General features: G+C 49.4%; 1 protein-coding gene across 1 annotated transcript in view; it reads right to left on the bottom strand.

The window, feature by feature from the left end:
- Nucleotides 1-7,901: 7,901 nt before the first annotated feature.
- The window catches only part of MALRD1 (MAM and LDL receptor class A domain containing 1), a 900,174-nt gene continuing 884,461 nt past the window's right edge, over nt 7,902-23,614 (bottom strand). Inside the window, exons 39-41 of the mRNA XM_073677476.1 lie at nt 21,848-21,923; nt 19,734-19,796; nt 7,902-8,270 (exon numbers count right to left, since the gene is read on the bottom strand). Coding sequence (XP_073533577.1) covers nt 8,199-8,270; nt 19,734-19,796; nt 21,848-21,923 — 211 coding nt within the window. The 3' untranslated portion in view covers nt 7,902-8,198. The remainder of the gene's footprint in view (nt 8,271-19,733; nt 19,797-21,847; nt 21,924-23,614) is intronic.

Here is a 23,614-nt window from a genome sequence, read left to right as displayed (position 1 = left end):
GGGCGAGTCATTGAAGAACTCCAACGGATGCATGGAATCAAGAAGTCCAGGACCACTCCTTACCATCCACAAGGGAATGGCGCACGTGAACGCTTTAACCGGACCCTCTTACAACTGATCCGGACTTTGGCAGAAGACAAAAAGCCCGACTGTCCTCGATTCCTCCCGGAACTGCTGTGGGCCTATAATAATCAGGTCCATTCCGTCACCGGATACACCCCATACACCCTTCTCTTTGGCCGTCCAGGCAAAGACATCCATGAGTTGCAACTGTCTAGCTCCGAAGAAGATACCTGTGGTACCTATCCTTCCTGGCTACAAACACACCGCCAGAGAATGGAGACTGTCTACCGGCTAGTAGGCCGACAAATTCAGGATCAAGAGCACGCTGACCCACTTCCGGTACAAGAAGACCCACTGAATGTAGGTCAACTGGTCCTAGTCCGAATAAAGAAGCCGCAAGGGAAACTCCGGCCCAAGTGGGAGACCGAAGTCTATCGAGTAATTGGACAGCCGTACCCCGGCGGCCCCGTCTATCGAATGCAGGGCGAAGACAGCGGCAGCATCCGAACTTTGCACCGTAATATGTTGCGCCCCTGCCGTTCCCAGCCTGACTCCCCTACTGTGATACCTAGAGAGATGGATATCACTAATACTGTCGGAGACACTGACCCCGGGGATGTAGAGACTGAATGCATGCCTACCCCTGTCCGTCCGACTGACGCACTTGAACCGATTACCTCCTCTACTGACATGTCGACTGGGAAAGAGAGTGGGGTGACTGATAGGAGAGAGGGGATCCAACCCGTTAGGCGGACAACGAGGACCACTGCAGGGGTACCTCCAGGACAGTCCTACAGAGACCAATATGTGTGGCCCTCTTCCCAGCCGCCCCCTGTCACATCCACAGCCATCGCCGCCCTGGAGCCGGTCGTTGGCAGGGACTGCCAACCTTTGAGTGGGGGGGGGCGTGTAGTGAGCTGGCCGGCTCTGGCTGTTCTGTGATAATTGATATAGAGCCTGTTACAGAAGTGATTACACAGGATGATGTTGCCACCTTGTGGCCAGAGGTTGCACCTGTGCAGGGTGTGATGATAGAGAAAAAGACTGAGCCTCCTGTGTCCCGCCCTAGAGAGTCACGTGACCAAAGTGGGAAGCAGGAAAAAGCGCGCGAAGAGTCTGCTGTGGTCTGTGAAAAGAGCCAGGATGGTGTGCAGGCCCTCGTGTTTGGCGCAGGAGAGACTCTCAACGTGATTTCTTCTATCTGACACCATATCCTCGGAGCCTTCCCCAGCTCCTGCACTGCTGAAGGATTCAGCTGTTACACTCCCTGCTACAGGAGTGTGGACTACATAAGGGGACCCACCAGAGCTTCTATCCGGATCAGAGAGACTGTAAGCGGGACCTCTGGCGAGAGGCCGAAGTATCCCTTCCTTTCTTTCCGCGAATTCTGCTGTTCCTGTTTTTTTTCCGGCTGGGACGCCCTCCCGCAAAGACAGACAGGCCTGCAACGGGCGACACATCCTTCTGGAGTAAAGGACTGGTAACGTGTGAGTAGGGACAGTGAGGGTCAGCTTATCAGTACACGTTATTACTGTGCATATTACGGTTGTCATTTATTGTTTTTCTTTGCTGTGTTAAAAATGTATACGAGTAAAGATACAGTTATCAAGATCGAGTCTGTGTGTGGGGATCTTGCTGGGCCAGATCATAGATACCAATGCGCGGCCTTGCCCGCGGTCACTTCAAAGGCTCCAACCAATTAGTCTCATTGCTCCAGTGCATTGAAAACATTTCCAACAACTAGTCTTCATTTTTAAAATAGCTCACCATATTGCAACAGAATAGATAAAACAATATGCAACACAGGTGAATACATTATGTTACGCTGAGATCTTCAAGGGGGTGGGAGGTGTCGACATTTCCTCTACAGGTACCATGCCCCAGCAACATCATGACATTACAGTGTAATGCACATCATGTAAGGGCTAGTGACTATGCCTCGTGCGACAACATGACATTGCCGGTCTTCGTGATCGGTGTGGGAGGAAACCCACACAAGCACGGGGAGAATATACAAACTCCTTGCAGATGTTGTCCTTGGTTGGATTTGATCCCAGGACCCCAGCACTGCAAAGTAAAAGTGCTACCCACTGAGCCCCATATTAAATGTGGTTTGCTTGTCTAAACAGGCTGTTAAATGGCAAAATTATCATCAAGTCAAGTACCTGATTGGCGGTCCTTTAGTGCTCCTTGTTGGTTACTGTAAACCCAACATTCATTTTAAATTCTGTTATAAACAGACTACCAGTTCTCATGTTTCATGGATGATCAGATTACTGATCACAATATTAAGACTTGCAAAACATGGTGGCTCATCAGGACACAAATGAAGACTCCGGTTATTTTGTAACAGCAGGCACAAAATTATGGGCTGTGGATCAGGGTGCAGTGCTTCTGAGTGCAAAAAGTCTCCTGCTCCTGGTGCGGCCAGTGCCTGAAACATTGTCCCCTGGTCCTGGTCTGGCTAATCCTGTTCTCAAAGTCCCCTAGTCCTGGTGAGGCCAGTATCTCAACGTTTCCCTATCAGAGTACTTCATGTATCCAGACTGCTACAAACTATCTCTGAAGTACCTGTCTGAGTCTTCGTATTAGTAACCTTTCTGCAGTTATCCTGAACTTACTAATCTGAACAGATTCCAAATCTGTGTCAGCTAATCTGACCCCTGGGGTCAGCTGTTGTAGTACTGGGATATGCCTGGCAGTGGTATCAGGTGGCTGCCTGCAGCCCAGTCTGTGTCCACCATCAGGAGCTCCAGTGAACACCAGGTGGTCACTTACCTTATTTTTCTACCTAAGACGCACCGGACCATTAGACGCACCCCAAATTTTGGGATGGAAAATAGGAAAAAAAAATTTTTTTTATAAGATGGGGGTCCATCTTATAGTCTGAATAGTTACGGTATCTTACCTGAGGGGCGGTGAAGCGAGGGTCACATGAGGCAGGGTCCTTGAGGAAGCCGGCGGAAGTGCAGAAATGCTGCGGACCCTGGATGCAAGAAACCAATGCTCCAGCAGTGGGGAGTTGTGGTGATGGGGGAGCAGGATCACAGGGCCCTCTGTTCCCTCTCTCAGGAACCCGGTTGCTGCAGCAGAAGAGATGCTGTGGGACATGTGCCTGGCCGGGACCTGTGCCAGGCTGGGGCCCTTAGCCTGTCTGGTTCCTGTGCCTGGCTGGGGCTGGGGCGTGTTCCTGGCAGGGGTCTGTGCCTTTCCAGGGCCCTTAGCCTGGTTGGTTCCTGTGCCTGGCTGGGGCTGGGGCCTGTGCCGGGCTGGGGCCGGGCCTGTGCCTGGCCAGGAACCTTAGCCTGGCTGAGGCCGGGGCCTGTGCCGGGCTGGGGCTGGTGCTGGGCTGTGAGCGGCGTTGGGCGGTGAGGCAGAGCGGCGTGCGCGGGTTTCCGGTGGCCGTGGCCATCTTCTTAAAGCTGTTCTACAGGAAAATGGCCACCGGAGCTCCAGGTCTGCGCATGCGCCAGTGCCGGCGGCCATTTTCCTGTAGATCACGGCCTCAGGAAGATGGCCGTGCACACCGGAAAGCCGTGCAGGCTGCTCTGCTTCACCGCCCGATGCCGCTCCCAGCCCGACACCGGCCCCAGCCCTGGCCAGGTACATGTCCAGGCCCCAGCTGCTCTGCTTCACCACCGACAGCATCTCACCTCTTCTTCTTCTGCCGCCGCCACCACCACCGCATTCCTGAAGGAGGGAGGGCCCTACGATCAAGCTCTACCACCTCCGTAACTATCCGGTAAAGTAACGTTCGGACCATAAGATGCACCCCACCATTTTCCTCCCAAATTTGTGGGAAAAAAGTGTGTCTCATGGTCCGAAAAATACAGTAGCTACACCAATTTCTAGGCAAGCCTGGCCCTGTGGCACAGTGGGTCCACAAATCTACTTGCGCCACCGTTGGACGTAACAGTTTGCTTCGTCCATGAGCCCCACTGATCCCCAGACCTCTCTACGCCCAGAGCTGTGTTGGAGGCTGATCTACCAGTGAGAGAGCCAGGAAAACATTTTGTACCATCTGCAGACACTAGATGCCCGATTGGAAGCCCTGACGTCAGTTGTGTCAGCCCAAGTAGCAGTACCTATGGCTGTGCTTATGCAACCAACCAAAACTTATGCCCCTGAAGTGGAACCCGACCTGTCTGATCCGCTTTGGTACTATGGGGATCAGAAGCAGAACCATGGGTTCCTGGAGCAATGCATGCGGCACTATGAAGTTTTCAGTCAGCAGTTTTCCTCAGATTGTGCCAAGGTGGGATTACTGATGTCCTATTTAGCAGGAGATGCCCTGGCATGGCTCAACCTCCTATGGAAAAAGGGGGCTCTTATCCCTTTAGACCTGCAAGTCTTCCTGGTAGCCTTCCAAAAGGTCTTTGAAGAGCCGAACCCAGAATCATCTGCAAAAACTTCCCTTACCAGCTTCCAGGAGCAGACCAGACAGGTGACATGTGTGAGGAAACTGTCACGGCTGGCCCTGTCCTTTCAAAAACCACCCGTTACCCAGCTTGTTGAGGCAGCTACCTGTGCAGAATCTGTGAAGGTCGACCGTATTTGGCAGGCTGAGCAGAATCCGGAACTCAGTCATGAGATAGGATTGCGGTATCTCTGAGGTTGTGTGGAACATCCTGACGGACTCTGTCCAGTGAAGTCTAAAATACTCAAAAACCTTGGGCCAGTGGGAGAGGCTGTCCTTGGTGGGAGTATTCCCTTTCCACAGATGACTGTGACTGTATCCATGGCAAGTGGAGGCTTCAGTTCGGCAGGAAAGTTTGTACTGCAAGCCGTGAAAAGTCTGTGTCTGATTCCCATCTGACAGCTCCAGAATCTGGTGAGGGTGTTGTCAAGTGAAGGATGAGCCCTAATCAGAAACAGTCAAGTCATGTCTGAACAACTTGAGCTTCAGATCGGAGTATTATACTTGGAGAAGATCGCCTTCAATGTGCTGTCTGGTATGCCCATAGGTGGTCCAGAGCTGAGAACTCTAGTGACGGTTCTGGTCTGGAGACTTTGTGTGGTGCTTGCTTTGGGACAAGTGAGTCACAAGAGGTGTCTGGTTCCGATACGTCCTGGTCAGTCAGCAGTGTTGCCATCTTCTCCGCCAGGTCTGCTAGTCACCGAGCCGATGTGTGCTGGTGCTTCGGAAGAAAGGGAAGTGGAGGTGACGTCCTCACACAGTCCCGGCGATTGTACCAATGATTTGCCCGCAGGAGCCTCCCTGTCTCGTGGACGTGTTGTCTTGGAGATCAGGATGAAGATGGGCCCAAAGCAGGTATCTTTGGTCTTTAGTAGGTCTGGTGAAGGGAACCTCAAGGTGGTGGCATCTTCCAAGTCTCTGCAATCCATCAAATAGGCAGAGGAACTCCAGTTGGTCCTTGAATCCTCCAAGGTGGTAGCTGATCTCAATGAATGGAGAGAGACTTCGCAATGCCCAATTCCTGGTGCTACGCCCGCTTCATCCTATACTGTGGATTGCTTGATAGAGAGAAGCATCATAGTCATGAAGATGGTGAGACTTGTCACTTTTCTTCTAGTGGACAGAAGAAGTCATGGTCTTGAAGAGAAGTCCTGGGAGTCCGTGAAGAGGTTTCGGCCTCCAACTTCTCTGCAGAGAGTCCTCGCGAGATTGAATAAGGGGCGTAAGTGGGGGGTACTGTAGCGCAATGGCCAGTTCCTCTGTATAGCGTCCCCTTCTCACTCCATGCAGGGACACCGGCTTACTCACCACGCAGGCCCTCGGCGTGGTCCCTATCCTCTGCTGCTGTTCGCGCCTGAGTACCCGGCGGTGCCTAGTGCACGCTTCCTTGCTCTTAAAGGGGCAGCATGGGCTTATAGTAAATGCCCTCAGCTTGTAGATGAGAGGCATTTAGTATAATTAGTATACCTGCAAGATGGCTCCCAGCCAATAGCTGGTAGGCATCTTGTGTAAAAAACTCCCTCCCCCTTATGGAGTTGCCAAAGTAACAACATTCATTAGTGTATAGTTTTCCTTACTGGTCCTGGTGCGGCCAGTGTTATGAACCCTAATCCCTGTCCCGATGCGGCCAGTGCCTGTACATTTTCCCTTGATCCTGGTGTGGCCAGGTCTGTTCCCAAAGTCCTCTGGTCCTGGTGGGGCGAGTGCATGAACATTGTCCCCTGGTCTTGGTGTGGCCAGTCCTGTTCCTGAAGTCCCCTGGTCCCGGTGTAACAGGCCATAGTATACCCTGAGTCCAGACTATACCTTGGGTTAAAGCGGCCTAGGCTTGATTATACCCCGGGTATAAATTGGCCTAGGCCATTTCATATCCCCTCATGCCATATTATACCTCATTGATATCAGCAAGTGATATACACAAGAATTACTTAATTTTTCAACATCTTAATGGGGGTTCAGGTTTGTCAGGTAAGTTATGTGAAAAAATAACTGACTTAAATCTTAAAGTTCTAAACACAGACGTGGAACTCTATCATCTGAGTCATTACAACAAACAGGACACATCTCGGATGTTAGACTTCCCAGTTACATTGTATTGTAAGATCAATCTTCATAATGTGATTAACAACACAAATACCTTCCCAATTAACAACACAAATACCTTCCCACTACGTGGAAGTCAGTTTTAAGTTATTATAGAATAGCATCTAAAATCTATCATCTCATTTACAAGGGCTCATAAAATAGAAAATATAGCATACTGTAGCCTGGAGGGGTAAAAAATGCCAGCTAAAATTATCTCATTCACATTTATTTATTTATAAAATAGAGGGGTGTATTCAGGATGGGGTATTGTTTGGCCTAGGCTATTTTACACCCCCAAGTATAGTTTGGCCTAGGACAGTTAATCTCCCGGGGTATACTCTGGCCTGGGCAAAACTATAACCGGGTTTAATCTGGACAGGGGTTAATTTTGCCTGTTACACCAGTGCGACCAGGGTCCTGAACTCTAATCCCTGGTCCCGGGGCGGCCAGCGTCCTGTTCCCGTAGTCCCCTGGTACTGGTGCGGCCAGTGCCTGTATATTGTCCCCTGGTCCTGGTGCGGCCAGTCCTGTTCCCAAAGTCGCCTGGTCCCGGTGCGGCCAGTATCAGAACGTTTCCCTATCTGAGTACACCATCTATCCAGACTGCTACAACCTATTTCTGAAGTACCCGTCTGAGTCTCCGTGTCAGTCACTGTTCTGCAATTATACTGAACCTACTCGTCTGAACGGAGCCTTAGTCTGTGTCAGCTAATCTGACCCCTGAGGTCAGCTGCAACAGTACTGGGATCTGCCTAGGAGTGGTACCTGGTGGCTGCCTGCAGCCCCTTCTGTCTCCACCATCAGGAGCTCCAGTGAACACCAGGTGGATGCTTAGCTACGCCCCTTTCTAGGCAGGCCCGTCCCTGTGGCACAGTGGGTCCACAAATCCACTTGTGCCACTGTTGGGCTTAACACTGAGCTCAGGAATTACTGAAAATTATAGCTAAAGCCTGCAAAGGGGAAAAGTTAAAAAACAATGTATCATACAGTTAACATAGTGGTCACAAAAACTGTACAGAAATAAATGGGTGCAGTGCTTCTGAGTGTGGAAGAAGATCTAAGCCAGTAAGTGAAGCCTATAGAGGAGGAAAACTGCTTGAATAAATGTTTTATGCAGATAACACTGTGGTTGGAAATACTGTATAGAAATACATGGATGCAATGCTTCTGTGTGTGGGAGATCAACTAAGCTGGTAGTGACTCTCCTGTAACTGAGCTCAGACAAACTGATAGAAAACGCCTGCGAAGAGGGAAAACTACTTAAAAAAGCGATACAGTATAACATGTACATTCAAGAAACCCAAACCACACATGAAGGTTTACATAAGATTTAATTATATCACAGCCTCTGCCATACCAATCCGATATTTACCATGTATAGAAATATAATAAAGTGAGATGAATTTCTTCCATGTGGTAATGTTTGGCTCAGAGAATATCTGCCAGTAACACATCCATTCAATGATGCCGGTGGCGTATATTGATATCCACCACGCAGAAACCATTTATTACCTACTTTGTCTGTCTGGAACAGCAGGTGGTATTTACATTAACAATCGCTGGAGCTGTAAATGATATTATAATTTATCTCTAGGAAATTAGTACATGGAACGAGATGACGGTGACATGGAAATTACAGGTTTTCTTCTTTTTTGCCATATAGAGGGTTGGAGAATGAGCAGGCCTTCAGCTCTTTCCGAGAATCCTATGAGATACAAAATATGATTAGAAAGAAGACGTTTTCACAAGAATGTCATAGAATTAATATCTAAATGAAATGAGTGAACGGTGTATGATTAGACACAAGAAAAAAAAAATAGTGCTGTCATTTAAGCAGTATTTGTCCCTGACGTATGTGTTTAAGGGAATATTTATATTCCGCCTGAAAATAATTCTTTAGTGTTTTGTTCCTTTGTTATTCTTCCTGGAAATATATTAATAATTTGAGCAACAGGAATGCCGTTTCCTTTGTTGAAAGAATGTTTTTACTGTGCTCAGACTATGTAGGAACACCCTTTTTGCACAATGTATTATTGCATTTCCAAGAGGAATACCAGAGGAACGTCACAAGTTCTAAGAAATTATAAAGAATTGCTACTGCATAAGAGATGCAAGAATTTATTGAGACAGACATGTCATCGCAGTAAAGGTATGTTCTCCCCAACTTCTACGGTGCAGTCTGCATGATCAGAAAGGCCTAGTGAAACAATTCCTGAGATTACTAGGCCAATAAAGAAGACGTCGCTCACGCCTAATTACAGCATCTGAAATCAGACTAGTCTGAGTTAAGTGATTTCTACCCGGACTAGTCCTAGCCAACATGACCGGTTCCCTTTAATGATCCTCGGAGGTCTGCCTTCTGGGACACCCACCAATCCTGAGGATGAAGGGTCCAACGTGCCGTTTCATTTGCACTGCTGTCCCTTCACCCTATTTCCTATGCACTAGGGCATTTACCCAACAACAGCATCGCTCCATTCAAGCGTATGTGGCCAGCTGTAGGTTCCTGCACAGCCCGGATGCCGGTAGTCCTGTTATGCAGGAGAAAACTATAAGGGTGCTTTCACAGCTTTTCTCCACGTTCGTAGGTCCCATCGGGGCATGCATCCGAACCCCTATACCTACAAACCGGGATTCGGATGTATGCGCCGACAGGGCCGTAGACTATAATGTTGTAGGCAGAGCAATTGAGCTCTCTGACATGCATCATTTTTGGTCGTATACGACTACTGGAGGCGGACACCCAGACGCAGTCTACTACGTATGAGAATCCGCATCCAGTAGGCGTGTATGTCCGAAAATGATGCAGGGTACAGAACACGTTCGCTCTGCCGGCACCATTACAGTCTATGGCCCCGTCAGCGCATACGTCCAAACCCTGTTTTCCTGGGGGGGTTTGGACACAAGCACCGATGGGACCCACGACTGTGGAGAAAAGCGCAATGTGAAAGTGTGGAACCCCAGGGGTCTGGTTACCACAGTAATAGCAATATTACGTCTGTGAGCAGGTGGGAGGTCTCCTGGTCAGGAATCCTAAGCATGCAACATCTCCTGCCCAGTCCTGGGAGGGGAAGAACTTCCCCTATATAAACTGGGGCTGAGGCGGGGTTAGAGAGAAGAAGAGGAGTACCAGACAGAGACACAGTCTGGTCTGGAGTGGAGCTGATACAGGGAGAGCAAGATCAGGAGCTCTGTGGGAGCAGTGATAAAAGGGGTCAGAGACTGGAAGCTGTAGAGCTCGTCCTGACTGAAGAGATCTCACCGGACACGGAGTCCGAGGCTGTGGGGACTGAGCCATACCCAGCAGCAGAAACCGACCGGCAGGGGATTTCAGGTCCTCTGGCCAAGAAACCCGAAGGCACGGTCACACGCAAGGGACCAGCACCGCTGTCGTGGAGTGGAGGCTACCAGAAGGCCCCGAGTCACCGGCCATACGGGTGAGCACCACACGGTACACTCAGGGACGTGGGCTACTTTTACCCGCTTCTAGCAAGGTAGCCAGGAAGAGTACAATTAGTGGGGAGGCCTACAACTCCGCCTGGCCAGGGGAGATCCTATCTGCTCACGGACTGACCAGGCCCCGATCGCTAGCCAGTACTCCCGGGAGGGTCTACCTTTGCCACCAGTAAAGACCCTGAACTACACCGCACCGTCTCTGAGTGGTTCCTGGTGCCTGCGAGCAATTCTACTATCCCCATCATCCACGTCCGCTGCCCTGAGGCCATACCCCTCCCATTGGGGGTTATACTATCCACGCTGCACAACCGTACCACCGGCCTCAGCGGTCTGCCCTGCAGCGGCGGTTTCATAACCGCATTCAACGGGTGGCGTAGTCGAACACTATAACATCTTATACTAAACTCCGCCGCTTAGTTTGACACCCTGGGCACGGACCGGGTCACCGCCACGAGGACTACTATCCCCAGCAGATCCGGCTCCGGGTATCCCCCTGCGCAGCAGAAGCAGCACAGGCCCAGGGGGCGCGTCAACTTTTGGCGTAGTCGGCAGGATTTCGTGCCCGCAACCACCGAGTACTGCGTGCCTGAAAAAGACTGTTAAACTTACCTATGGTGAAGATTCCCGCCATCTGACGCCATCTTTTGCCTTCTTCCTGCCATCCGTGGAGTTTTCCCGCCATCCGACGCCATCTTTTGCCTTCTTCCCGCCATCCGTGGAGTTTTCCCGCCATCCGACGCCATCTTTTGCCTTCTTCCCGTCATCCGTGGAGTTTTCCCGCCGTTGGATGCCATCTCGAGGACGCCGCGCGGGAAGAAGAGGGGCGTGGACTCCGAAAGCGCGCGAGAACTAAAGCCCCGCCTCACGTCCGGACGTTGCGTAAGGTACTGGAAGGAACCCAGCAGACGCTGACGTCACAGGAGCGCGACGGAAGGTCCTCAACCCTGACGATCCACTGCGGAGCCGCGGCCTACGGAAGAGGATCATCGCAAGGTAGGCCACGGTCCACTAGGGGGGAGGAGGATGTCGGATACGGAGGAGAGCTTCACTGCCACAGCCACCGCCAGCACCACCGCTGCCGCGGTCATGCCTTTCACCATGCCCTACATCCCGGGGGCAGCCTGGCTACCCCAGTACTCAGGGGAGTCACATACCCTAAATGACTTCAGAGAAAGGCTGGATAGCCTCTTCCAGGTGTACCCCCTCACAGAAGAGCAAAAAGTGAGCATCCTGGTGGCTCAATTAACAGGGGCAGCCCAAAGGGAGGTAAAGTCCTGGCCACTTGGGAGGAGGAGGACTGTTGCAGAGATACTAGCCCGGCTGAAGGACACCTTTGATACCCGTACCTCAGCCGAGATCAAGCTTAGATTCTACGGGTGCAAGCAGCGAGCACATGAGAATATAAGGGACTATGCGCTAAACCTACAAGCGGCCCTGAGAGCCATTAAGCAGGCCGACCCTGATGGCGTGGAAAACGAAGACAAACTGTTGACTGAACAATTTATAGAGGGTCTACATTGTAATGCCCACCGAACCCAGTTGCGGGCCATGGGCTTACAGGACCCTCATCTGGACTTTGCACAGTTCAAGGACAGAGCCATCCGGGTGCTCCGAGAACCGGCACCAGGTGGCGCTGTGACCCACAAACGCCCTGCTACCACTTACCACCAGGAGACGGCGCCCTTGTCGGCAGGGCCTGTGGGAGCTGATGCGCAGGCTTTAAACAATGACCCGGCTACAGACCTGCACCATCAGGTCCAAGAGCTAACTAAAAGCGTTGCCGCGCTAACCCGAACTGTGCAGTCCTTACAGGTTTCTACTCCAGGGAAGATCCAGCTGGCATCCGGACCGGAGGATATCCCGTGGCGCCGACCAAGGAGGACCCCACCGGCCAGAGGAAGACCCAGCGACCGATACAACGAGGACGGACAACCCATCTGCCGCCGCTGCAATCAACCCGGACATATGGCAAGGTACTGTCCTTTAAACTGGCACAACCTGGGGTAGAGGGCCAACCCCTAGGAATAAGATCACCAGGCCCATCGAACTGGCGTGAAAAATACGTGGGAGGACGTCCAGTCTTGCCTGTGGTACTGGATGGCATTCCTATGAGTGCCCTACTTGACACCGGGTCACAGGTCACCACCATCCCGTACGTGCTCTTCAAGCAGTACTGGAATGACTCGGATATAACCCGCTACCCAGACGACGACTTGAGTATCATCGCCAGCAATGGTCAGCCCGTGTCACAGATCGGATTTAAAGAGATGACCATTAAAATCGGTAAAGTCGAACTGGCAGCACAGGGACTGATCATTGTAGACATTGACAAGCGCGAGAGTCAGCCAAAGATAACTCTAGGAACTAATGTGATTGAAAATTGTCTTGCGGAGGTGATTCTCATTTTACAGCAGGTTGCCAAGAACGCCAGCTCCGGCCAGCAGCGAGTGCTCCAAAAAGAGATCCGGGCACTGATGCGACGGCAACAAGTGGAACTCTCCGGTGGTGAGATAGGTAGCGTGAGAATGTGTGACCCGTTCCCTATTGCCATGCCCCCAAAAAGTGAGATGATGATTTGGTGCCGGGCAGCTATTGGTCTCAGAGGTAGAGACTACCAAGCAATGGTAGAACCCGTCTACTCAGACAGTAGGCCCACCATTTTGACAGCACGGGGGGTGGTTGATGTACGCCATGGGAGGGTGCCCGTTCGCATAATAAATATCGGGAAGAGGGAAGTGTACCTGCCCCGGTATGCTACGCTAGCCAAATTGTATACCATCAACCAAAATTCTGTACAGTCCGTGGAACCCTTGCCTCCATCTCATCCAGAGGAAGGTAACGGCTCTAAGCAACAAATGGAGGACTGGTGTCAGCAACTGCATTTGGGTACTGACTCCACTCCGTCACACCAGAAACAGGGAGTCTATCGGGTGGTTCGAGAGTACGAGAGAGTGTTTAGTAAACACCCGCTAGACTTCGGGCGAGTAAAGGGGGTAGAACACCACATCCCCACGGGAAACCATCCTCCCATAAAGGAGAGATACCGACCCGTACCCCCTGCACACTACCAACACGCCAAGGGGATGCTTAGAGACATGAAGGAGGCTGGGGTAATCAGGGATAGCTGTAGCCCCTGGGCAGCTCCACTAGTCTTGGTTATAAAGAAAGACAACACTATGAGAATGTGTGTAGATTACCGGAAAATGAACCGTATCACAAACAAAGATGCGTACCCCTTACCAAGGATAGAGGAGTCTTTGGCTGCTTTAAAATCTGCTAACTTCTTCTCCACTTTGGATCTCACTAGCGGGTACTGGCAGGTTCCTGTAGCAGAGGCGGACCGGGAGAAAACCGCATTCACCACCCCGATGGGACTTAGCGAGTTTACCTGCATGACCTTCGGACTCTGCAACGCACCAGGAACCTTCCAACGATTGATGGAATGCTGTCTGGGACACCGGAACTTTGAGACGGTCCTGCTGTACCTGGACGATGTTATAGTTTATTCCAAAACCTACGAGGACCACCTGAAACACCTGGCGGAGGTGTTTGAAGCCCTGGCAAACTACGGTCTGAAGGTGAAACCGTCGAAGTGTCACCTGCTAAAACCAAAAGTGCAGTACCTGGGACACGTGGTGAGTGCTGACGGAGTGGCCCCCGACCCTGATAAGATCACCGCGATTAAGGAATGGCCAAGACCCTCCAGCGTAAAGGAAGTGCGGCAGTTCCTCGGGTTGGTAGGCTACTACCGAAGATTCATTCCCGGTTTCACCAAAAAGGCAGCTCCTATGCAGGACCTCCTGATAGGCCAGTCCAGGAAGGCCAAGAACCAGAAGCCGCCCTTCAGATGGGAGAAGCTGGAAGAAGAGTCCTTCCGCCAGCTGAAGATGGCCCTCACGGGGGATGAAATCCTGGCGTACCCTGATTACAGCCAGCCCTTTATCCTCCTCACCGACGCAAGTGACATCGGGCTGGGAGCCGTACTGTCCCAGATCCAGCAGGGGAGAGAACGGGTAATTGCTTACGCCAGCCGAAAACTGCGACCCACCGAAAGAAACCCGGAGAATTACAGCTCATTCAAGCTAGAGTTCCTGGCAGTGGTGTGGGCAGTCACCGAACGCTTTAAGCACTACCTCGCCTCTTCCCGGTTCACCGTGTACACGGATAACAACCCGTTGACACACCTGGACACTGCAAGACTCGGTGCCCTGGAGCAGAGATGGATGGCCCGCCTGTCCAACTATGAGTTCACGATCAAATACCGGGCAGGACGCTCCAATACCAACGCGGATGCCTTGTCCAGAATGCCAAACCTACCGGACGTAGGGGAAGATCCAGGGGAACTGGAAGAAGTTGAACTCCCCACGTTTCACCGTCATGGGACTACCCAGTATTCCCACCGTGTAAGGGGTAAGCAATCCGCTACGTTCAACCCCTTACCTCATTACAACTGGGCAGAAACGCAAGACAGTGACCCCGCCGTCCGACTGGTGAAGGAGATGCTGACTCAGCCAGATGCCCGCCTTGACCCAGACGCTCCGGAGGAGACCAAGCAACTGTGGGCTGAGAAGAGTCGACTGTTCCTTTACAAGGGGAAGTTGTGCCGCAGAATGGTTAACTCCCGGACGCATGAACTGGTCTGGCAAGTAGTGGTGCCAAGAAGAGACGCGGCAATGGTACTGGAGGCATACCACGACGGAGCTGGGCACTTCGGATGGAAGAAGCTGGAGTTCCTGCTGCGCGGGCGGTTCCACTGGGTAGGCATGAGAGAAACCATTGAGAGGTGGTGCAGAGACTGTGGCCCATGCAACCTAAGAAGGAAGGACCGTGCCAGCCAGAAGGCTCCCCTGCAGTCCATCGTCACAAGGCAGCCGTTGGAACTGGTAGCCTTGGACCATGTAAAACTGACCCCCAGCAGAAGTGGCTACGTCTATGCGTTAACCATCGTGGATCACTACTCCCGGTTCTTGGTTGTAGTCCCCGTCAAGGACTTAACGGCTCAAACAGCAGCTAGAGCCTTCCAGCAGCACTTCTGCCGTCCACACGGATACCCAGAGCAGGTGCTGACGGACCAAGGACCTGCCTCTGAAGCGGAAGTCTTCCAGGAGTTCTGCACTCTGTATGGCTGCCGGAAGATAAGAACAACACCCTATCATCCGCAAACCAATGGACTGTGCGAGAAGATGAACCAGGTGGTGATAGACCTTCTGAAAACATTGCCCCTGGAAGAACGCAGTCTGTGGCCTGAGAAACTGCCTGATCTGGCGGACCTATACAACCACATCCCTGTAGGTTCTACCAACTGTACCCCGGCTTACCTAATGAGAGCAAGACCTGGTAAGCTGCCTGTTGATCTGGATATGGGAGTCCTGACACCCGAGGACACTTCACCAGAAGCAGACTGGGACACAGAGAGGCAGCAGCAGTACCGGAAAGTACAGGAGAGCGTTGAGCGAAGTCTCTGTCAAGCAAGAGAAAGACAGGAGAAGACTTACAACCAGCATGCTCCCGCTGTTCCCCTGGTACCTGGAGAGCAGGTCTTGAAGAGGAAAAGACGGCTCCACAAGTTGGACGACCAGTGGGAGAAGGACCCGCACACCGTACTGCCATCAAGCCATGAAAACCCAAAAATCTGCACAATCAGTAAGGATGGAGGAGAAACCACAGCCATTGTCTCCCGAGATCACCTGAAGAAGTGTCCCGAGCAACTACGAAACCCTGAAGAAGATCAAGAAAACCCTCGACCCGCAGAGGAAAGGGAAGAGATGGTCAGTACTGTACTCGGAGACTTCCCTCGGTCTTGGACACAAGTAAATGGCGCTGTTGTGGTACCCGTCCTCACCTTCCTCCAGCCAGCATCCCAAGTGCCTATGGAAAAACAGGTAGAGCTGGAAGAGCAACCGGTCCAGGAGGCAGAAGACCCCACACAAGCAGACCAGGAGAATCGACCCTCTGCTTATAGTGAGCCTGCCGTGCCCCTAGTGAGCCAAAGAGTCCGTAGACAGCTGCCCAGCTTACCTTTGACAGCTCCTACACCCTGTAGCTCAGGACCGGTCAGTAAGCTCCGTAGGTCTACTAGGGCCACTAGAGGCCAGTTGCCCGTACGTTGGAGGATCTAAAGTGTTCAGACTGTTTTATTGGTATTTACCTGTTTACTGTTGCTTGTAAATAATTATGTTTTTTTTCTAGTTATTTTATAGGTGTCTTTTGTGGGTTAACCGGAACTCTGTTGTATATATGTTTGGAGCGTAACCCAGGAACGGACTAAAGACTGTTAAAGACTCGGGGCAGAACAGACCCCTACCTGGTTACGGCTCCCTGTTCTTTGGTGAAATGGACACCCTTTTTGCTTCAAAAATTGCACCCGGTTGCGGACACGCCGTGACCACCCTAATGTGTTTTTCCTTATTGTATTGCTCCTGTTTATACCCTGTTATGTTTTCAAAAATATGTTTAGTCCCGGAGTACTAAATTTTACTAGGGGGGAATGTGGAACCCCAGGGGTCTGGTTACCACAGTAATAGCAATATTACGTCTGTGAGCAGGTGGGAGGTCTCCTGGTCAGGAATCCTAAGCATGCAACATCTCCTGCCCAGTCCTGGGAGGGGAAGAACTTCCCCTATATAAACTGGGGCTGAGGCGGGGTTAGAGAGAAGAAGAGGAGTCCCAGACAGAGACACAGTCTGGTCTGGAGTGGAGCTGATACAGGGAGAGCAAGATCAGGAGCTCTGTGGGAGCAGTGATAAAAGGGGTCAGAGACTGGAAGCTGTAGAGCTCGTCCTGACTGAAGAGATCTCACCGGACACGGAGTCCGAGGCTGTGGGGACTGAGCCATACCCAGCAGCAGAAACCGACCGGCAGGGGATTTCAGGTCCTCTGGCCAAGAAACCCGAAGGCATGGTCACACGCAAGGGACCAGCACCGCTGTCGTGGAGCGGAGGCTACCAGAAGGCCCCGAGTCACCGGCCACACGGGTGAGCACCACACGGTACACTCAGGGACATGGGCTACTTTTACCCGCTTCTAGCAAGGTAGCCAGGAAGAGTACAATTAGTGGGGAGGCCTACAACTCCGCCTGGCCAGGGGAGATCCTATCTGCTCACGGACTGACCAGGCCCCGATCGCTAGCCAGTACTCCCGGGAGGGTCTACCTTTGCCACCAGTAAAGACCCTGAACTACACCGCACCGTCTCTGAGTGGTTCCTGGTGCCTGCGAGCAATTCTACTATCCCCATCATCCACGTCCGCTGCCCTGAGGCCATACCCCTCCCGTTGGGGGTTATACTATCCACGCTGCACAACCGTACCACCGGCCTCAGCGGTCTGCCCTGCAGCGGCGGTTTCATAACCGCATTCAACGGGTGGCGTAGTCGAACACTATAACATCTTATACTAAACTCCGCCGCTTAGTTTGACACCCTGGGCACGGACCGGGTCACCGTCACGAGGACTACTATCCCCAGCAGATCCGGCTCCGGGTATCCCCCTGCGCAGCAGAAGCAGCACAGGCCCAGGGGGCGCGTCAAAAGCACCCTAAAGGGGCTGCCACAGCAAATCTCTAACATAATAGGCGTCTGCAGGATATTAATTTTGTTGGAAATTTGCTGCTCATTTTCAATGCAAACTTCACCCTTTGCAAAGCTGAAAGGGAATTCAGATTTTGCAGAGGATTGACCTTACTCATCACCCTTTGAATTGAAATAGATGGAAATGATAGCAAATTCATAGGGAAATATAATTCAAAATTTTCAACATCTTCAGAAAAAAAAAAAAAACACTAGAAGTGAACTGTATTTAAACCCCCTTTCCTGTATATTATACTGTATTAGCAGTAGATGCATGTGCACATATGAGTATTTAGAGGAGGGTCCCCTGCATTAGCCAAAGGGGAGACCTGCCAGTAAAGAAGGACTCATCTCGCTGCGCTGGGAATGGAGAGGTGGCTGTGCATGTGCGGCTCTCTATTCAATCCTTTGGGAGTTCAGAAAATTGCTGTGCAAGTGTGAGACCTACATTTATGGCCAATCCTATATGTTGGAGTTTGATAAAAATATGGCTTTTACGTAGTAACAAAGATTAAATCAGTAACAGGACTGGATGTGGCTTTGGGAGTCATTGCATCTATGAGTGGCTGATATAGTACAGCAAGGAGACCAAAAGGACTCGTATCACTCGTCTTCAGATAAGATCTCTCCATCACATCGCTCATTCCCTCAGGTTCATCATCTTAATCTGAGCACTGGTAACAGTCCATGGGATACTTTGTCAGTTGCAATTTGCAAACATAGTGCAGTAAAAGGGACAAGATGAGGACGTCTGTGTATCATTGATCATGTTCTGACCCTATGGGAATGAGAGCGCAGAAAAACATCCAGTATTTTGTAAATTGCAATTTTTACAGTGTGAAATTGAAGAAAACCTCGGTTTTTCTAGGATGAAATAAAAAATTAATGGTGGTTTCTCCCGCTTCTCCTATCAGTCTGTGAAAATTGGACAGCACACAGATGGCATCCAAGTCCTGTGCGATTTTTTCACAGATCCAGACTTGCATTGTTGAGTTTGATCCGACACTCGGATAAATATCAGACAAGTCCCCATGATTTTGTGCGAACCACTCAGTCCAAGGAAAATACTGGACAAGTGAACTACCCCATAGACTATCATACGGGTAGCATTTGTGAAAAGTACGGATAGCACTTATACGAGTAAAATTGATTTGTGCTGGAGCCCTAAGGCTATGTGCACACGATGTAGAATTGAAGCAGAAAATTTCCGCAGCGTTTCTGCATGTCCTTGCCAGTAAAAATGCATGTGGATTTTACACGCTTTTTAAAGCGTTTTTGCAGCATTTTTACATGCGGATTTGACATGCATTTTTCAAATGCATTGTGAAGTCAAATCCGCATGTGGAAATGCACAAATAATGGACATGCTGCGGATTTTTCCGCAATGATAATCCGCAGCGGAAAATTCTGCAGCATGTGCACAGCACATGCGGATTATCATTGGGGACCACGGGGCACATATTACCAAGCGTTTTTAAAGCGTTTCCGCTGAGGAAATTCCGCATCAAAAAACGCATAGTGGGCACGCAGCCTAAACGTGTGAAAAAAACCTTACTCTCATGTGTTTGCCCAAGTCTTGCATGCCAATGTGCCCAAAACATGTTTCGCATAATTTAGCTTCCTCAGAGAGTTTTCCAATTTTATACAAACAATTTAAAAGAAATGTTTATAGTATTTGTTTTGGGTTTTCACTGTTTAGAAATTTATGGTTCTGGGAATTGAAAGGAAAAATTCTTCCAAAAGAGAAGCCTGAGTGCATTGGTTACAGTGTTTTGTGTTGACTATGTGTATGTGAGCTCCAACACAGAAGGAGCACGTATCTCTCCAGGCAGAAAACTCTTATTGGTACTGATACAATGTAACAATTAATTAGTAATAAATTGGAATTGTGGAACAAAATTACTACTTTCTGATGAATCATTTCTGCTGCCCCTGCACTCCCAGACCTCCACCAATATTAGTGATGGCATTTCCTAGTCATATGTCATTTTATAACATAGGTAAACCTATTAAGGCTTTATTATGATAGGACAATCCTTATAAAAATATGAATTTCTAGAGAAGTTTCCATTTGACTCAGACCCAAAGCTGAAATAAACAGGCTTCATTCTATAACTAAAAATATACACTTCAATAATCACACGTACCTCGTGGTTTGATTTCCAGGGAAAAACACTGATTTGGACATTAGGATGCACCGTTTCAGAAAACTAAAAGATGAGAAAAACGGTAAAGAAATAAATATAAAATATATACAAATAATCTTCTTTGTAGAAATTTAAAAGGAAAACATCATGGTGGAAATTCTGTGGGCATCATGATATAGAGCAAGAGTTGCTGGGAAAGGATTCAGTATACCTTGTATTTTATTAATTGAAATCCCTGGTATTTCTCTGTATAGGAGTCCAGTAGGCGGTCCTATTCAGTGACTGACATCTCTGTTTTTCATTAAAATGAATGAATTAGTCAATCTCTGGTTAGGACCGCCTCCTTGACTCCTAAGTGCAGAGTCATCAGAAATTTTAATGAATAGAATAAAAATTATATTGAATTTTTTCCCCAAAAAACTATAACTCATCTCCTCCTGCTCTATAACATGATGACTACATGTTCAAAGCGACACATTGTACAAGCAGTCTGATCTATGGACAGCACGGTATAGAGAAGGAGGAGCAGAGCAGTATGATGTATAGGTTTGTTGGAAAAGGTTCAGTATAACTTGTATTTTATTCATTGAAATCCCTGGTGTTTGTATATTAGTCCAGTGGGCGGTCCTACCAGTGTCAGCTCAGACCAGTGGGCGGTCCTACTAGTGATTGACAGCTGTACCTGCATGCACAGGAATAGGACCTCCCACCAGGGATTTTAATTACTGAAGTGCAAGTTTTACAGAAACTTTTCCCCAAGAAATGTCTATCAATCTGATCAGCTCCTCATGCTCTAGAACATCCCATTTATAGATCAGATACCATTATCAACAAGACAGGTTCCCTTTAACCCCTTTATGACCTTCTACGTATAGGTACGTCCAAGGTCGCCTCCCCCTGTTTGATGTGGGCTCCGGCGCTAAGCCCGCGTCTTTTCCGGCACATAGCAGCTGATCTGATCAGATGTCATGTGCCCCTAACAGTCACGGGTGGAATCGTGATACACCCGTGGCTGTTAACATGTTAAATGCCGCTGTCAAACTCCGACAGCGGCACTTAACATGCACGCACCGGAAGTGCGTCACATGATTGCAGGACGCCTATGGGTTGGCATGACAACCCGGGGTCTGCGGGAGACCCCTGTGGTGGTCATTTCCGGGATGGTATGAACGCGCCCTGTGGTCGGTGTTAGCAGATGAGCATTTTTGTTACACATAGCAGGGTTGAAGCACAGTTCTCCGACAGTCCAGGAACAATGACCCGACTCTATCCTCGGGTCATCTGACCAGTTTTCCCCCTCCCTCAATTTTGTAGACTATGGACCCTTTAAAGCAAGTGTGCTGCTCATCAGCTCCTGTAGGGAGAGTCCAAGGTAAGAGTAAAGGCAGTTCAAGGAAAGAAAGGGCATAGTCCTCAGGGAAGCTACACACACAGTCCATTTCTGTTATAAAAGGGGTGATTTACCCTGTAGGGGTTTCAGTCCAAAAGTCAAGCAGGGGAATGTGCAACAAGCACAAAATAACTGGGATGGGGGGAAAACACACAAAAGCAAACTTTTTTTTCCTTCAACTGGCCAGTACCGGATGCCGCTGGTCTTTTCTGCAGTGCTCCTGCCCTCAGGGATGCAGAACAATCCTTGGATTCATTTTCTCAGTGCAACAAGCACAACTGGCGCATTACAGGGCATATATTTATGCCCATATTAATCAGATTTATTGTGTAAGATTACATTGTGATGGAAAAAGTCTAAACGGTTGTCATTAGCTGGTGTATCCCAATAGTAATCAGATATTTAAAAATAAATAAATAAATATGGAGATCAGAAGTTTCCAATAATTTGCTCCCAAACATCAAACCAAAAATGACTTTAGGCATAACCAAGATGTAAAAGCATTTTATATTCTGCTAATCTGTGACCCCCAACCCCCCCGGCGGAGATTTATATGTAGTATTATACTCTAGATGAGCAGAATATTACTCTCAGGCCCGGTGAACGCAGCTTGTTTGCTAAACAAAGAACACATTTCATGAAAGAATAAGTATGTGAATAAAGACCGCGCTCCTCTATGGCTCAAAGCAAATGCGCTGTAATGGTTGATAAAGATTTTATGCACCTCGTTCAGTGAAGTCGTGCTGCTCCCTGCATAATTTGGATTGGAAAACCCACTGGTGATATCGCCTTTATGTTTCCTGTTGGAGAATAAAATGAAAGAAGCATTAATTTCAATCATGAGATGATGAAGTTTTAAAGCAAGAGGCATCTAAATGTACGAGAACATAACAGCGGAATGTTATTGTCTTGCTATTCACATATACAAGCGAAAAAAAAAGAGTGGAAGATCGAACGAGCCTTTTTAAGAAAGAAAAATGGTCTAAGAAATAATGTCCAGCCTGTGTCTGACATAGAACTATAGATATACAATAGAGGCAATATGTCTCCAGGTTACTTGCTACCTAATCTGAGAGCAGCATGATGTAGAGACGGAGACCCTGATTCCTGCCATGTGTCACTTACTAGGCTACTTGCTGTAGTTTTGATAAAATCAGTGTTTTATCAGCAGGAGATTATCACTACAGGACATGAAAAAGAGCTGCTAGCTAGTCTAACTCTGCACCCATCACTGATTGGCAGCTTTCTGTATGCACTGTTCATATGCAGAAAGCTTCCAATCAGTGGTATGGACGGTGTTATACAGAGCTCAGGCATCTCCGCTGCTGCTTCCTGTGTTTTTGTCTGCAGACAATAACTGAGCTCAGAGTTTCGTGCGGTCAACTAAGGCAGTACCGACTGAGCTCAGTTACAAACTGCAGAGACTCAGCGCTGGACCCGGGAAGAGTGAATCAAGAACAGTTTTGTTTTTTAAACAAACTACAACCAGAGGTGAAGTGTTTTATGAAACCAGAAAACCCCTTTAGGCTGGGTGCCCACGTAGCGTTTTTCAAGCGTTTATGCTGCGGAATTTCTGCAGCGTAAACGCTTGTAAAACGCTAGGTAATCCGCACCCCATGGTCCCCAAGGGGATTCCGCATGTTCTATGCACATGCTGCGGATTTTTCCGCAGCGTTTATGCTGCGTACAAAAATCCGCAGCATGTCATTTAATTTTGCGGAAGCGCAGCGGAACTCCCGCCATTGACTTGCATTGAAACGCATAGAAACCGCGACTGTACATTTGTACAAGCGGCTTCTATGCATCTCTATGTGCGGATGGTACCCAGTTCTGGAGGAGAGGAGACTCATCCAGACCTGGGTACCATTGTACCTGTAAAAAAAGAATAAAATAACAAATAAAGTTTATACTCACCTGTCCAACGGCTTCTCTCTGAATGCCGGCATCGCTTGAGGACCTGCGGTGACGTCACAGTCATGTGACCGCAGGCCCTTCACCGCTGTGTCTCACGATATGCCGGCAGCCGGGAACCAGACAGGAACGAGCGCTGCAGCACACACCGGGGCCTCGGGGGTGAGTATAGCTTTATTTGTTTTAATTTTTACGGTCACACTGTATAAATCCATGCCGTTTGCATAGATTTATACAGTGTGACCTAGTTGTCAAGCACTTTCCAAGTGATGCTATCGCCTGGAAAGCGCTTGTCAATCTGCATGCGGAAACGCATGTGAATCCGCATGTGGATCCGCATGTATTCTGCAGGAAAAACGCATGTACAATCTGCATGCGTTTTTTCTGCCAGGGAGATGCAGAAATGCTGCAGAAATTTTCTGCTTCATTTCTGCATCGTGGGCACATAGCCTTAATGGACTCCTGACCGCTTGCATCAGCATTGTGATCTGTATTCAAATCTTGCTCATGTGGTTTGGCAGATGTGCTGCACATTCTCACTATTAGGCTACGCTCACAAGATGCGTTTTTGCAGCTGCTT

The sequence above is a fragment of the Phyllobates terribilis genome, unplaced genomic scaffold (genome assembly GCF_046119375.1).
Source record: "Phyllobates terribilis strain yellow unplaced genomic scaffold, ASM4611937v1 Scaffold_4__5_contigs__length_816908805, whole genome shotgun sequence".
Taxonomy (NCBI): Eukaryota; Metazoa; Chordata; class Amphibia; order Anura; family Dendrobatidae; genus Phyllobates; species Phyllobates terribilis.
Note: the sequence above shows the minus strand (reverse complement) of the source record. Positions and strands in the feature narration are given on the sequence as shown.